This window comes from Tasmannia lanceolata, unplaced genomic scaffold (genome assembly GCF_043159265.1).
Source record: "Tasmannia lanceolata isolate RefF3 unplaced genomic scaffold, GAP_Taslan_0.1 ptg000044l, whole genome shotgun sequence".
NCBI lineage: Eukaryota > Viridiplantae > Streptophyta > Magnoliopsida > Canellales > Winteraceae > Tasmannia > Tasmannia lanceolata.
The window spans coordinates 20857390-20870399 of record NW_027518721.1 but is presented as its reverse complement, the minus strand read 5'-3'; the positions used below and the strand labels follow the sequence as shown (position 1 = coordinate 20870399).

The 13010-nt window shown below is 39.0% G+C and overlaps 1 protein-coding gene and 1 long non-coding RNA gene across 2 annotated transcripts; one reads left to right on the top strand and one right to left on the bottom strand.

The window, feature by feature from the left end:
- The first annotated feature begins 7206 nt into the window (after positions 1 to 7206).
- Positions 7207 to 11410, top strand: LOC143863529 (uncharacterized). Its single transcript, XM_077374221.1, has 5 exons — positions 7207 to 7562; positions 7663 to 7826; positions 10095 to 10797; positions 10875 to 10969; positions 11080 to 11410. The coding sequence occupies exons 1-5, from the start codon at positions 7263 to 7265 to the stop codon at positions 11195 to 11197; spliced, it is 1380 nt and encodes a 459-aa protein (XP_077230336.1). The 5' UTR covers positions 7207 to 7262; the 3' UTR covers positions 11198 to 11410.
- Positions 8755 to 10794, bottom strand: LOC143863530 (uncharacterized). The gene is made up of 2 exons (XR_013240894.1): positions 10075 to 10794; positions 8755 to 9069 (listed from the first exon to the last, which is right to left on the bottom strand). It is a non-coding gene; the product is annotated as an uncharacterized LOC143863530 (long non-coding RNA).
- Positions 11411 to 13010: the final 1600 nt, after the last annotated feature.

The window sequence follows — 13010 nt, the reverse complement described above, 5'->3', positions numbered from 1 at the left end:
GGGGTGTACCAAAAATCAGCTCCATAGGATCATCCTAACCCCTCCATTTGTGGAGGACAAAAATGGGCAGATTTGTGTCTGTCCATTTTTGTCCTCCACAAATGGAGGGGTTAGGATGATCCTATGGAGCTGATTTTTGGTACACCCCCCATCTATGTAAGGGACTTTCAAATGAATGGTTTGGATCATCCTAACAAAGTGGGCCCCCATGTGATTGGGCAAGCTAGCTCACCATAAGTTTGGTGAGCTTAAGCTCACCAACAGTTTCTTCTATATATATATATATATATATGAGGAAAGATTTTCTAGTCGGCCCCCTAGAGAAGGAATTCTACTCCTCCCTATTAAGAATCATTGGATCGTGGCCAATCTAATCTCAGCCCTCGAAAGTAAAAATCCATTGCAACAAAAGAAAACCAACGAACGAAGGAAACCCCTCTCTCCACCCGTGAATCGGCCCAAAACATGGATCGCAAATTCTCCTTCTTATCTATCTCCATGGCAAAATAGAAATTTGGATCTTCTGCTCGTCTCTGATGGAACTGTTGGACTACTAGGAATGCTTCTCTCCACATATTGTTCTGCCTGCGTACTCTCACATGGGACACAACGTGATGTGCTGTGACAGCACTAGCTTTAGATGTGGAAGTAAGAAACCTAGCAATTTTAGCAGATTGAACCCCATGTCCACTAAGAGTGTCTATCAATTTTTTGGCGACCACATTCTTAACGAAGTTATTCTGTGAATGATGCATTTGTCTTTTGCCAGGAGAGGTGAGTTCATGACAATGTTTGGCTTTAAATTTAGACACAACCCACTTCTCATTTTTCTTTCTAATCTCCAACTTCGCTCCACAACCATCTCTTACACTTCGATGCAACTTCACTTCTTTTCCTACTTGCCTCTTATCTTTAGTATTTTTGAACCCCTCTCTAACACAAACAAATCTCCTCATTATAACTTCATGATTTGCCTTCGACTTTTCGGTCTTGGATTTCCTTATACCAAAACCTGTGGCCAACCCATAAATATTATAAAACTCATACGCAGCTTCTACATTTTCAAACTCCTGGTTAAGAAAGGGTTCCTTATATACATGACTCTCACCATCATCTTCACTAGTGTTACTACTACAATCCTCCTCGTTGACCATAGAAAGTAAGGCATCATCATTTGGATTTCCCCTTTCCTCATCCAAAAATAACTCATTGCCGACACATTCATTGTTTATTAAACCAAAAGCTTCCCCCTCCTCATAAAAAAGTAACATATTAGCATCAATGTCATCAATTGATAGCCCAACAATTTGCTCAAAGTTACTATCCATCAAGTAGTCCCTTCTAATAAGAAAAACCACAATCAAAGGACATTTCAGAATCTTCATAATCAGATAGAATAAACTAAAAATTTAATAAAGCAAATTAATGATATAGGAAAATAACCTTCACACCAAAAACCAACATAAGCCAAGTAAAGAAACTATAAACTGAACTGACACAATGCATCTAGAATTTGCATAATTCAAGTGCAACTGAGAACTGAAACAAGCATTCAGTAAAGCAATGATAGACAATACTGATACTACAGGGCACGAAAGAACACCACACAAGTTCCCTTTTTACAAGCTGAAGGTAAAAATCCAACACCATTATGAGGAAAAAAAATCCATTCATAAAATCCAATGCCATTAGCAGAAAAAAAATCCAATGGCATAACCAGGAAAAATAAATTCCAGCCATTAAACCTTGCAAACCACCAAAATCACCCCATTCAGGCTACGAATGCAAAAAGTTAGCTCCATTGCAAAAACCCCTAAAAATGGTTGAAAACTTCATAGCAAATACCTGAACAGCCACTTTTATGAGCTTCAAATAGCTGAAAAGGAAGATAAATGGGCTTGAAAACAAGTAAAATCACCCAATTAAAACTTGCAAACCAGTAAAATCACTCTATTCAGCCCACGAATGCAAAAAAATAGCTCAATTGCAAAAACCCCTAAATATGACTGAAAATTTCATAGCAAAAACCAGAACATCCATTTTTTACAGCTTTAAATAGCTGAAAAAGGAAGATAAATGGCCTTGAAAATAAGTAAAATCACCAAATTAAAACTTCCAAACCAGTAAAATCACTCCATTCAGCCTACGAATGCAAAAAAAGAGCTCCATTGCAGAAACCCCTAAAAATTGCTGAAATTTTCATTGCAAAAACCACAACAAAAATTTTCAACCTATTTTTACAGCTTTAAATGGCTGAAAAAGAAAGAAAAATGGTCTTCCAAACCCCTAAAATCACTCCATTCAGGCATTGAATGCAAAAAAAAAAGAGGTGAAGAGACGAAAAAAACCATACCTTAGAAATGAGAAAAATCCGGCAGAGAGGGATGAAGGAGTGGTCGGGATGGTCTTTTCAGATGCGCAAAAATGGATGTTTTCCTCCTTCGTCGTTGGGTTTTGAAACCCGTTGAAGAAACCCTCGCTGGGAGAATCGTGGCTTTCGTTGGAGAATCGTGGCTTCAAATGGGTTTTGATCAAAAACCCATGTTTCTTCTCAGAGAGAGAGAGAGAGAGAGAGAGAGAGAGAGAGAGAGAGAGAGAGAGAGAGAGAGAGAGAGAGAGAGGAGAGAATCGTGGCTTCAAATGGGTTTTGATCAAAAACCCATGTTTCTTCTCACACACAGAGAGAGAGAGAGAGATAGAGAGAGGGAGGGAGAATCGTGGCTTCAAATGGGTTTTGATAAAAAACCCATGTTTCTTCTCACACACACACACAGAGAGAGAGAGAGGAGAGAATTGTGGCTTGGGTTTCTTCTCACACAGAACAGAGAGGGGGGAGAGAATCGTGGCTTGGGTTTCTTCTCACACAGAACAGAGAGAGAGAGAGAGAGAGAGAGAGAGAGAGAGAGAGAGAGAGAGAGAGAGAGAGAGGGGTTTCCTTCTTTCGTTGGTTTTCTTTCGTTGAAATGGGTTTTTACTTTCGAGGGCTGAGATTAGATTGGCCACCATCCAACGATTCTTAATAGGGAGGAGTAGAATTCCTTCTTTAGGGGGCCGACTAGAAAATATTTCCTCATGTGTGTGTGTGTGTATATATATATATATATATATATACACACACACACACACACATATATATGGAGAGATGAGAAGAAAGGCATCAAAACCGTTGATTTTCGCACACGTCAATCTCGGTTAAGAGATCTTTGTTCGGCCTTAGACCTGGACCCACAAGGTTGCCCTATGATAGCCCATCAAATTTACAAGATAGCCCTTTGATCATGGTTGTTTTTCGTTCATCAACAACGAGATTGTCATGTTACCACTGATTCGAATCTGACAAAATTCCATCAAACCTACGATCAGGATTGTCTAAACCGTGAGACACTTAATTAGGGGCCCACACCAAATGACCAGCTCCAATGGCGTTTCAGCTGGCAATTGGGCTTCACTAAATGGAGATTGAGCAGAATACCTACTTTGCTATGATAAAGACTTGCATAATTTCCTCTTTAAAATTCCTTCTTTCGCAAAGCCTTCTAATTGTGAGAGAGAGGCCAAAAAGGGAGATTTGTAGGGGTATAGTGGAAGGGAGATGGATTCAAACAGTTAATTTTGCCTTAATTAATGAAGGCAGGGATTTGAGGGATTGTCTTAATATAATTAAAGGTAAAATGGTTAGTGAAAAAAAATTAAAAGCTACTTAAGGCACAAGAAGATTTTATAATTTTATTGGTAATTTAGAAAATTTTGGGGATTCTTGTAGATAAGTTTTAATTTAGGTGGATTCTAGTAGTTTTCTGAACTTTTTTTCTCATTACCAATTCTTGATTATAGTGCTTTCTCAAACAGTAGAATTAGAATTGATATTTCCTTTAACGGGGGAATTAAAATAGGGTTGGAATTTGATTTCAATACCGATTCTTGATTCTGTAATCCAAACGAGGAATGATAAAGCATGGCACAATGACTCCAAGCTTTGATTGATCCAAACAATTCAGGTGAGAAACGCCTTAGTTTGGATCAAATACTAAACTCTTGCAAAAATGGGGTGAAGGGGCGCCTACAATAGTAACATTCAGCCAATGTGGTGCTTGCACAATGGTGACATTCAGCCAATGGGGGCGCTCTTTCAAACGGAAGATAGCGACATTCGGCCATTCCTCTAAGCTCTGTTCACTTGCATTCCCAGGAAAGCAAATCCTTGGAAAACAGGTTGTTTTTTCCCTGACAAGACCTTGATAAGACAGAATTCTGGTGTTCAGTTGCTTTCCAGGGAAAATAGAATTACACATGTGGAATATTTGCAAAAAAGCAAAAAATGACATGGAAAAGCCCATTTTCCCACCCTTTAGGGATTTCATTTCCTAGTAAAAACACACGGATTTCGTTTCCCTGGAAAACTGGTGCAAAAAGAAGGGCAAGCAGTTTCCCTGGAAACCTTTTCCAACGCCAGTGAACAGTCTAGGGAAACTTTTTCCTGCACAGATTCCCTGGATTTCTTTTCCTAAATGCCACGTCAGATTCTCGGGAAACATTTTCGTTTCCTTTTTCCCGTTAACAGAGCCATAATTTAAAATACACACGGGCTGATGGGACCCATTTAAATCAAAGGACAAGGTTATCATTCGTCTATGGTTCCATAGGCAGAACTGATGGGACCCACTTATGGGTCAGATCCATTTGAACTAGGACTGTCAATCGGGCCGAGCTTGGGTGGGCCTGAGGTGCTCAAGCTCAGCCCATGTCTATACAACGGGCTTCAGGCTGAGTTCGGGCCTGACTAAATTAGAAATTTACTTGCCCAAACTCCACAACGGGCTTCGGGCTGAGTTCGGGCTTGCCCATCACTTCTTATTTTCTGCACGAGAAAAGACTAATCCAAGCACAGAAAAGCCAATTTCACAGAAAGCCATTAAACTTGTTGGCTTTGGCATGTGAGAAAAGCCACTCCGATTGATTTTTTGCCAGATTTTGTCTTATTTATTTAATAAATCTGAGGTCGAACTATAGCCTATAGGATATGATGATCCAAACCGTTCATATGGAGTGGGCTGAAGATGGGCAAAATAAAGAAAGAAAAAAAACCTATTTAATGTCGAACTATAGCCTATAGGATATTAAATTTTAAGTAACCTATTTAATTAATATCTACTGATTTTTAAGGGCATAAAAATCTTGAAAAATTATATAGTAAATATATTATCGGGCTCGGGCCTATAACGGGCTGGACGACCCTTGATCAAGCTTAGCCCAAATTAGAGTTCGGGCTTCAACTTTTGACCAAGCTTGGTTTTGCTTGTTCTCATTTTAATTATGGGTGGGCTTTTAGCGGGCCGAACGGGCGGGCTTCAAGCTTGCCCATCCCGATTGGCAATCCTAATTTGAACACAATTGGAGATGGACCAATTACCAATGGGGGACAAACATTAGGCAAAATTATCAACAGGACCCATGCTTTTCATAAATTATCAAAGGGGGACAAAAGAGGTCTTGTCAGTAAAAGGTGGACGAAAATACCCTTTGGCATTTACAACACCTTTTGACCTTGTTTTCTCCTTCTTCCCTCTTCTTTTACTTTTCCATTATCACCTTTTTGATTTTTTACTCTACTAGTCATCTTCCTCTTTGTTCAGCCATCATTGTTACTGGCAAATCTTGAAAACTTGAATGTTGAGTTCTTACCATCTATCTCTTTGTATTTAGGTTTTGTTTTTGTTTTTCTTTTTTAGTTTTGCACTATTTTTCATTCATCTGTTTCTGATTTATTTTGTTTAGGGTTTAAGCGATTTGTTTTTTAGGGTGAGTTCTAGAGATAATGCATGGATGGCTTCACTCACTTTTTTGGAAGACAAGTGATTGTATAAGAAAAAATTGATGTAATACATGAATTAATGGCTACACATTTTTTGATTTACTTAAATGTTTTTTTTTTTTGTAATACACAAATTGGGATGTAATACATGAAGCACATTTAATAAAAAAAACATCAATTTCTTTTGTTATTTCTATCATGAGCAGAATTACAGTGCCATTAGAAGAGTTGCTATAGGCAGGGGTTTTGTAGCAGAAGGGGTTTATCAACTCTTTGGAAGGGAGTTAATAACTCTCAAAAGTAGGGTTGCCGATTTTTGAATGGGCTTATCAAGTGCTTGAAAATTGGCCGAGGGTATTGGAGTTTTTGAAGAGGGTTTTCAAGTCTCTAGGATTGGGATTATTTAGTATAAAAAATGGGGTCACCAATTTCCGAATGGGGTGATCAAGTCCCTAAAAATTGGCCAAGGGTACTAGAGTTTTGGAAGGGGGTTTTCAAGTCTCTGGGATTGGGGTTATCTAGTATAAAAAATGGGGTTACCAATTTCTAAATGGGCTTATCAAGTCCTTGAAAATTGGCCGAGGGTACTGGAGTTTTGGAAGGGGGTTTTCAAGTCTCTAGGATTGGGGTTATCAAGTATCAAAATGGGGTTACCAATTTCTGAATGGGCTTATCAAGTCCCTGAAAATTGGCCAAGCGTACTAGAGTTTTGGAAGGGGGTTTTCAAGTATTTGGGATTGGGGTTATCTAGTATCAAAATGGGGTTGCCAATTTACGAATGGGCTTATCAAGTCCCTTAAAATTGCCCAAGGGTACTGGAGTTTTGGAAGGGTGAGGTTGGGGTTATCCAGTATAAAAATGGGGTTACCAAATTCCGAATTGGCTTATCAAGTTCCTTATGAACACGTTTTTATTTCATATTTTTTTTTTCACTCATTCATTTTCACGTTTCTTTTCTTTTTACCGTACGATTCATCTTTCCCATCCTCCATTGAAAAGGAGAAGGAGAAATGCAAAACCCTAAAACAAATGAAAAACAAAACTTAGATATTGAAAAATAGATGGGAATGAACTCACGTTTCAAATTTTTGAGTTTTCCCACCTCCAATGGTGGTTAAATGATGAAGAAGATGACTGGTAAGGTAAAAAAACAACAAAGTTGAAAATGAAAAAGTAAAAAAAAAATGAGGGAAAGAAAATAGAAGAGGGAAAGTGGAAAAGCAAAACGTGTGGGTTAAGGAAAGGGCATTTTCGTTCAGCTTTTAATGACAAGACTTCTTTTGTCCCTCGTTGATAATTTCTAAAAAGCATGGGTCTTGTTGATAATTCCGCCTAATTTTTGTCCCCCATTTGTAATTGATCCATTGGAGATTGCACATCACTTCCCCCAAACCAAATCAAGTAGAGAAAGAGAGAGATAGAGAGAGAACCCCGACGGCTAGAAGGGGAAATGGAGGGGGAAGAAGAGAAATCAGAGAAGAAGCGGGTGTTGATCAGTCTGCCACTTGAGAAGTACCCAAACTTCAATCTTGAGAAAGCCGTTTGCAGCCATGGCCTTTTCATGATGCCCCCAAATCTCTGGATTTCACCCACTAAGACTCTCCAACGCCCCTTGAGACTCTCCAATCCCATCAAATCAGTCACTGTCCAAATCTCCCAACACTCTTCTTCTTCCTCTTCTTCTTCTTGTATCCATATCTGGGTATTTGGTCTACATTCTCTCTCCCATGAAGATCGCCAAACAATACAAGTAAAAACACCCACCATTTTTTTCTCAATTTCTTAACTACCCATGTCTTCAAAAAATGAGATATTCTTTTTTTTTTTTTGGTTCTCGTTCTTGATTTCAGTCTCAGGTTGTTCGTATGCTGCGGCTTTCAGATGATGATGAGAGGAAGATAAGAGAGTTTCATAAGGTCCATGTTGAGTCTAAGGAGAGAGGTTTCGGCCGTGTTTTCCGGTCCCCGACCCTATTTGAAGATATGGTGAAATGCATCCTCCTCTGTAACTGCCAGTATGTATTTTTTTTCTCTCTCTTTTGGTCTCCCTTTTTTCTAGCTTAGATTTGAACATGTAGATGCTTTTAGAAGAATAGTAACATCAAGGAGGATTAGTTAGAATTGTTTTTAGTGTAAAGGTAGATGCACTCAGAAGAATAATAACATCAAAGGGGATTAGTTAGAATGTATCTATTACAAGGTATTTGGCAAAATGTCATTTACTTTCTTCAATGGGAGTTTGTTCCGGCCGAATTGTGACTGCCCGGGTGCGATGACCCGTTGGTCAGAGCGAGTGATGTGTGTGGTCTGTGATAAATGCACGGGTGCAGGGGTGGAGCCACATATAGTATGAGGGGGGCACCGGCGTTTGTGAACGCCGGTAATAGTAAGCGGCCCCCAAGTCCTATGCATGCAAAGTGTAAATTAGTCCGGCCCCTACAAGTGTAAATTCCTGGCTCCGCCCCTGCACGGGTGTACCAATTTTATAAAAAAGACGAAAATTCAATTCTAGGGGTATTCGACTGATTTTTGTCTCTTGGGATTGGATTTCATGCGATTGAGAAGAAGAGGGGAACATCACTTCTTCCTTGGGTTCTAATGCCTTTCTAGTTGACTCTTCAAAAGAAATCAGAAGCTCAAGAAGAGAGAGAATACTATATTACAGGATTCAATCCAGCCACGGTCTGCCTAGCAAGAACCCTCCTCAAAAGGACTTTTCTAGAGCGACGTGGGGCCAAAGCGATGGCTCTGAATGTAGACACACACAGAATGTGAATGTCACGTCGAAGCACACAGAATATGAACGACCTGCGTAGAATGGCGATGCGCGCAGAGCGTAAACGACGACGTCGATACACGCAGAATGCAAACGACTCGAGATCGACAGATGTCCGATTAACCTCTTAATAAACTAACACAAACAAACACCACTATAAAGATATAGAGAACTAAAAAGAAACACTCACCTGGGAAGATGAATCCATTCCGTCATGTCTTCAATTCTTGGAGATAAATTACAGCTACTGAAAAGTAAACGTACAATGCAGGAAAGTAAAGATAAATGTGAAGATAAGCTATGACAGGCTTGATGTGTTGGTTCTGGGACCCCTTTTCTTGATGCAGCCATCTCCTTATATAGTTTCTCTTGCAAACTGCTTATGGCAGTTTTTTTCAAACAGTAACTTCCACTTTGAACGTGTCATCACCATGTCACCACTTCTTGGAACTTCCACTTTGAATTTTGAATTTCAAAGGTCACTATATTTGAAAATAACCTTATCATTCATCTACTGGAAGATAACTGCTTGAGAACTTAAAAAACGGGTGTAAACAAAGTTTTCAATAATGATAGTTTATTTGTACTGATTGTTGTGTTTTTTTTACTGTCACGATAATAAAATGAGTTAATTGAAACTACTGATTATTACTGGGTTATAATATAAACAACAAACTGCCTAACCGAAAAAGTGTTCGGCAATTGGGAAGCTGCAATATGCCTCTTTTTTAGGTAGGTAGGCTGGGATTGAACCTCCGACCTCTATGTTGACAGCAAAGCCTTGGCCATTGAGCTAGAGGCTCAATTCCCACAATCGTCCTAACCGAAAAGTGTTCCGGAGATGAGAAACTGCAATGTGGCTTTGGCTGAAGATGTGAACAGCCATTTTCATTTTTTAAAGGCTTAATAATTTTCTATTCATGAATTACCATCAACTTCAATGTTATAGGTGGCTGAAGACTTTGTCAATGGCCAGAGCATTGTGTGAGCTTCAGTTAGAACTGAAGGGTGAGCCTCTTGGTTGTGTCTAACTGAAGGGTGAGCATCTTGATTGTGCAACTGGTGAAGCTTCTTATCCAAACGGAGGATTTTCAAAGGCTGAAGATTTCCTTTCAAAGACACCCGCAAGGAGAGAGGTGAAGAGAAAGCGTGGGCAACACAACAGGATCTTTACTAATTTAGCGGGAAAGTTTGTAGAAAATGGAATGAAGATTTCCTTCCAAAGACACCCTCAATGAACTTATGTACTTTGTTAGATCGAAGTTTTCAATAATTATAGTTTATTTGAAATGATTGCTGTGTTTTTTAACTGTCGTGATACTGAAAAGAGTTTATTGAAATTGCTGAGTATCACGGCGTTATAGAATAAGCAACAATCAGCCTGACCGAAAAGTTTTCCGCCTTTCCGGTATTGGGGAAGCTGCAATGTGGCTTTGACCCATTTTCATTTTTTTTTTTGGCTTAATATGTTTCTATTCATGAATTACCATCATCCCCATTGTTATAGGTGGCCGAGGACTTTGTCAATGTCCAGAGCATTGTGTGAGCTTCAATTAGAACTGAAGGGTGAGCCTCTTGGTTGTGCAACTGCTGAAGCTTCTTCTCCAAATGAAGGAAGTACAAAGGCTGAAGATTTCCTGCCAAAGACACCCGCAAGGAGAGACGTGAAGAGAAAGCGTGGGCAACACAACAAGATCTCTACTAATTTAGCTAGCAAGTTCCTAGAAAATGAAACTGATTTGACAGCAGATAAGAAAGTTATCGTCAACTGTGATCCCATGCCTAAGCATTTACAAATGAAGAAACTAGGCCCGAGTGTGCTCTCACTTGTGGATGAAGATGCATTTTCAATCTCAGCCTCGCAATTGTCCGAAGGGGGAACAGCTGGCCCTTCCCATAGAATAGGAAATTTTCCTAGCCCAGAAGAACTGGCAACCCTTAACGAAGATCATCTAATGAAGCGTTGTGGCCTTGGTTATAGAGCAAAACGCATATTGGAACTTGCTCAAAATATTGTGGAAGGTAAGATTCACTTGAGAGAACATGAAGAAGTTTGTGATGAAGCAAACCCACATCACTACAATAAACTGACTGCACAATTGTTGGGTATAAATGGATTTGGTTCTTTTACATGTGCAAATGTGCTCATGTGCATGGGATTTTATCAGAGGATTCCAGCTGATACTGAAACCGTTAGGCATTTGAAAAAGGTTTGATGTTCATATCTCCCTCGCTCGTGGTTTCCTTTATTGAATCTTCTGATGCCTATAGGGGGTTCTTTGTGCAGATTCATGCAAGAAGGAAGTGCACCATTCATACTATTCAGAAAGATGTTGAAGTGGTCTATGGAAAGTATGAACCATTCCAATTCTTGGCGTATTGGTAAGCAGACACTGCCCCTCTGTTTTATATATGTATAATTGGAGTCCCATGTAATTTCCAAATTAAATTAGATTCATTCCTTATTGTTCTATCTTTCCTTTCGGTATCAGGTCGGAGTTGTGGCACTCTTACGAGGAAAGATTTGGGAAGCTGAGTGAAATGTCTCAGTCTGGCTACCAACTTATTACTGGCAACAATATGAGGAAGAAGGTTTCTACTATGAGCTAAGATACAAACAAAAGTAGAAATGATCTATGAAGACACCATATTGACAGTTGATCACTTTCAATTGTTTTAGTAGGATCTTTCTTTCTCTAGAGATGACAATCTTTAAGCTATGTGTTTGGAACATTATGGAGACAATGTAGGCACATTTTAGGTCGATTAAGCTATGTATCATCATGTCCTTTTGAAATATCAAAGGAAAGGCACATTCTCTTATAGATTTACTCATCAATCACGTTGTTTCTATATCTCTCGACTGAATAGTTTTAGTTTTTGTAGGTTTGAAGTCTCTAGGGTAAATTATATAATCATTGGTGGATAGAATAAGTAGTTGTGCCCATGATTGTTGAAAATCCATGTCATATTTTTGCTCCCTACTTATTAGCTTATTATAAAACTGTTTCAGGGTCAAGGCACCCAGATCTTTTTACATGTGCTGATTTTCATTTTTTTTCTTCTTCATTTTATTCATGAAGTAGCTATGAATAAAGCTGATCAAAATCAGTTGCACTTTGTCTACGACATATTGAAGGTAGACTTATATTAGATTGGTATGAAAGTCTTACCGGTATGCATATGAATGTTATTTTTCTCTGTACTCCTACATATAAATTCAGGTGTGGAACCCACTCATTGTCATGCTGAGTGAGCACAACCAGGGTTTAAATTCAGTGTCACAGTTGGTTTTTCAGAAGTTTTCCGAAGGAAAAGTTTTATGATTACTTTCTATCTCAAGCTAGTGAGTTATCGATGCTCAACTGTCAGTGGAAGTCCCTAGTACCCTTGGACATGTTTTAAGGGGAAGAAGAAAGAGTGGTTCCAGAATTTTGGGAATCGAACTCTAATAATATCCTCTTTCTCGGTTTGCACGTGTTTTTGGTCTAATTTGTGATTTTGCTCTTTAAATGGCAATTCATCAATCGCACGTTTCCATAAACCTGGATTTTATGGGGATCAACTAGAGTCGTCACCTAGCCTATGACAGGGCTTAGGACCCACTAGTGACTCTATGATCATGTATATGTTTCATTTTGATCAGATTCGTTGCCTGGTTACGAGAACAGAAGGTATTAGGCATTGTCCCGCCAATCTTTATTATTTAGAGTTATTTATGTCAAAAATAACATGAAATACTTAGGGAGGAGTCCATTCTTTGTTAAGAAATCAGGAAACCTGATTAGCTGTACTCCTTAAATTTATGACCTCAAAGGGGAATTCTTTGGGGTTTGGCGTTCTTGATCAAGACATAAGCCTCATACTCTCTCCCTTAATTACCATCGTTAAATCTAGTGTGCTCTACATGATTCTATACCTACCTATGATTGTTGAAGTATAAAATGGCTTTTAGAGTAATTGGTTGTTTAACATGGTATCAGAGCTATTCCCTCCCAACAACTCCTAAGCCCAACAACTCCTAAGCCACATGAGCGGGGAGTGTTGAAGTATAAAATGATTAAATAACACTAAAAACAAAGTTTCCTGTTAGATGCAATCAGGAAACTTCCTCCAGAGAATAGGCATTTTTACAAAGTTTTCTGTTCAGGTAATCAGGAAGCTTTAGGCACAGGAAACTATGCAAGTATAGGATGGCTCTGATTTTCAGCAAATCACCCTAGAAACAGTTCAGACCAGTCAAATTGGCTTGGTTTGGAATGTGAAGAGAAGGCATGAATGGGACGTTGCTGGAGGTTGAAGAATCGTCTCTTAAATTCTTACTTTTTAAGGAGTCCATCCAAAGCTCTCCCCTTGTGTTTGTAATTTACACGTTTTATAGAAGTTTTGCCAACCCAAAAAGATGACTTGCTATCCTAGACAT

Excerpts from the sequence above, each read along its gene's own strand:
- LOC143863529 (XM_077374221.1), top strand. The coding sequence starts at position 7,263 with ATGGAGGGGGAAGAAGAGAAATCAGAGAAGAAGCGGGTGTTGATCAGT. Across the intron at positions 7,563-7,662 it reads AAGATCGCCAAACAATACAA|TCTCAGGTTGTTCGTATGCT; the intron begins GTAAAAACACCC and ends TCTTGATTTCAG. Across the intron at positions 10,798-10,874 it reads CCGTTAGGCATTTGAAAAAG|ATTCATGCAAGAAGGAAGTG; the intron begins GTTTGATGTTCA and ends TTCTTTGTGCAG.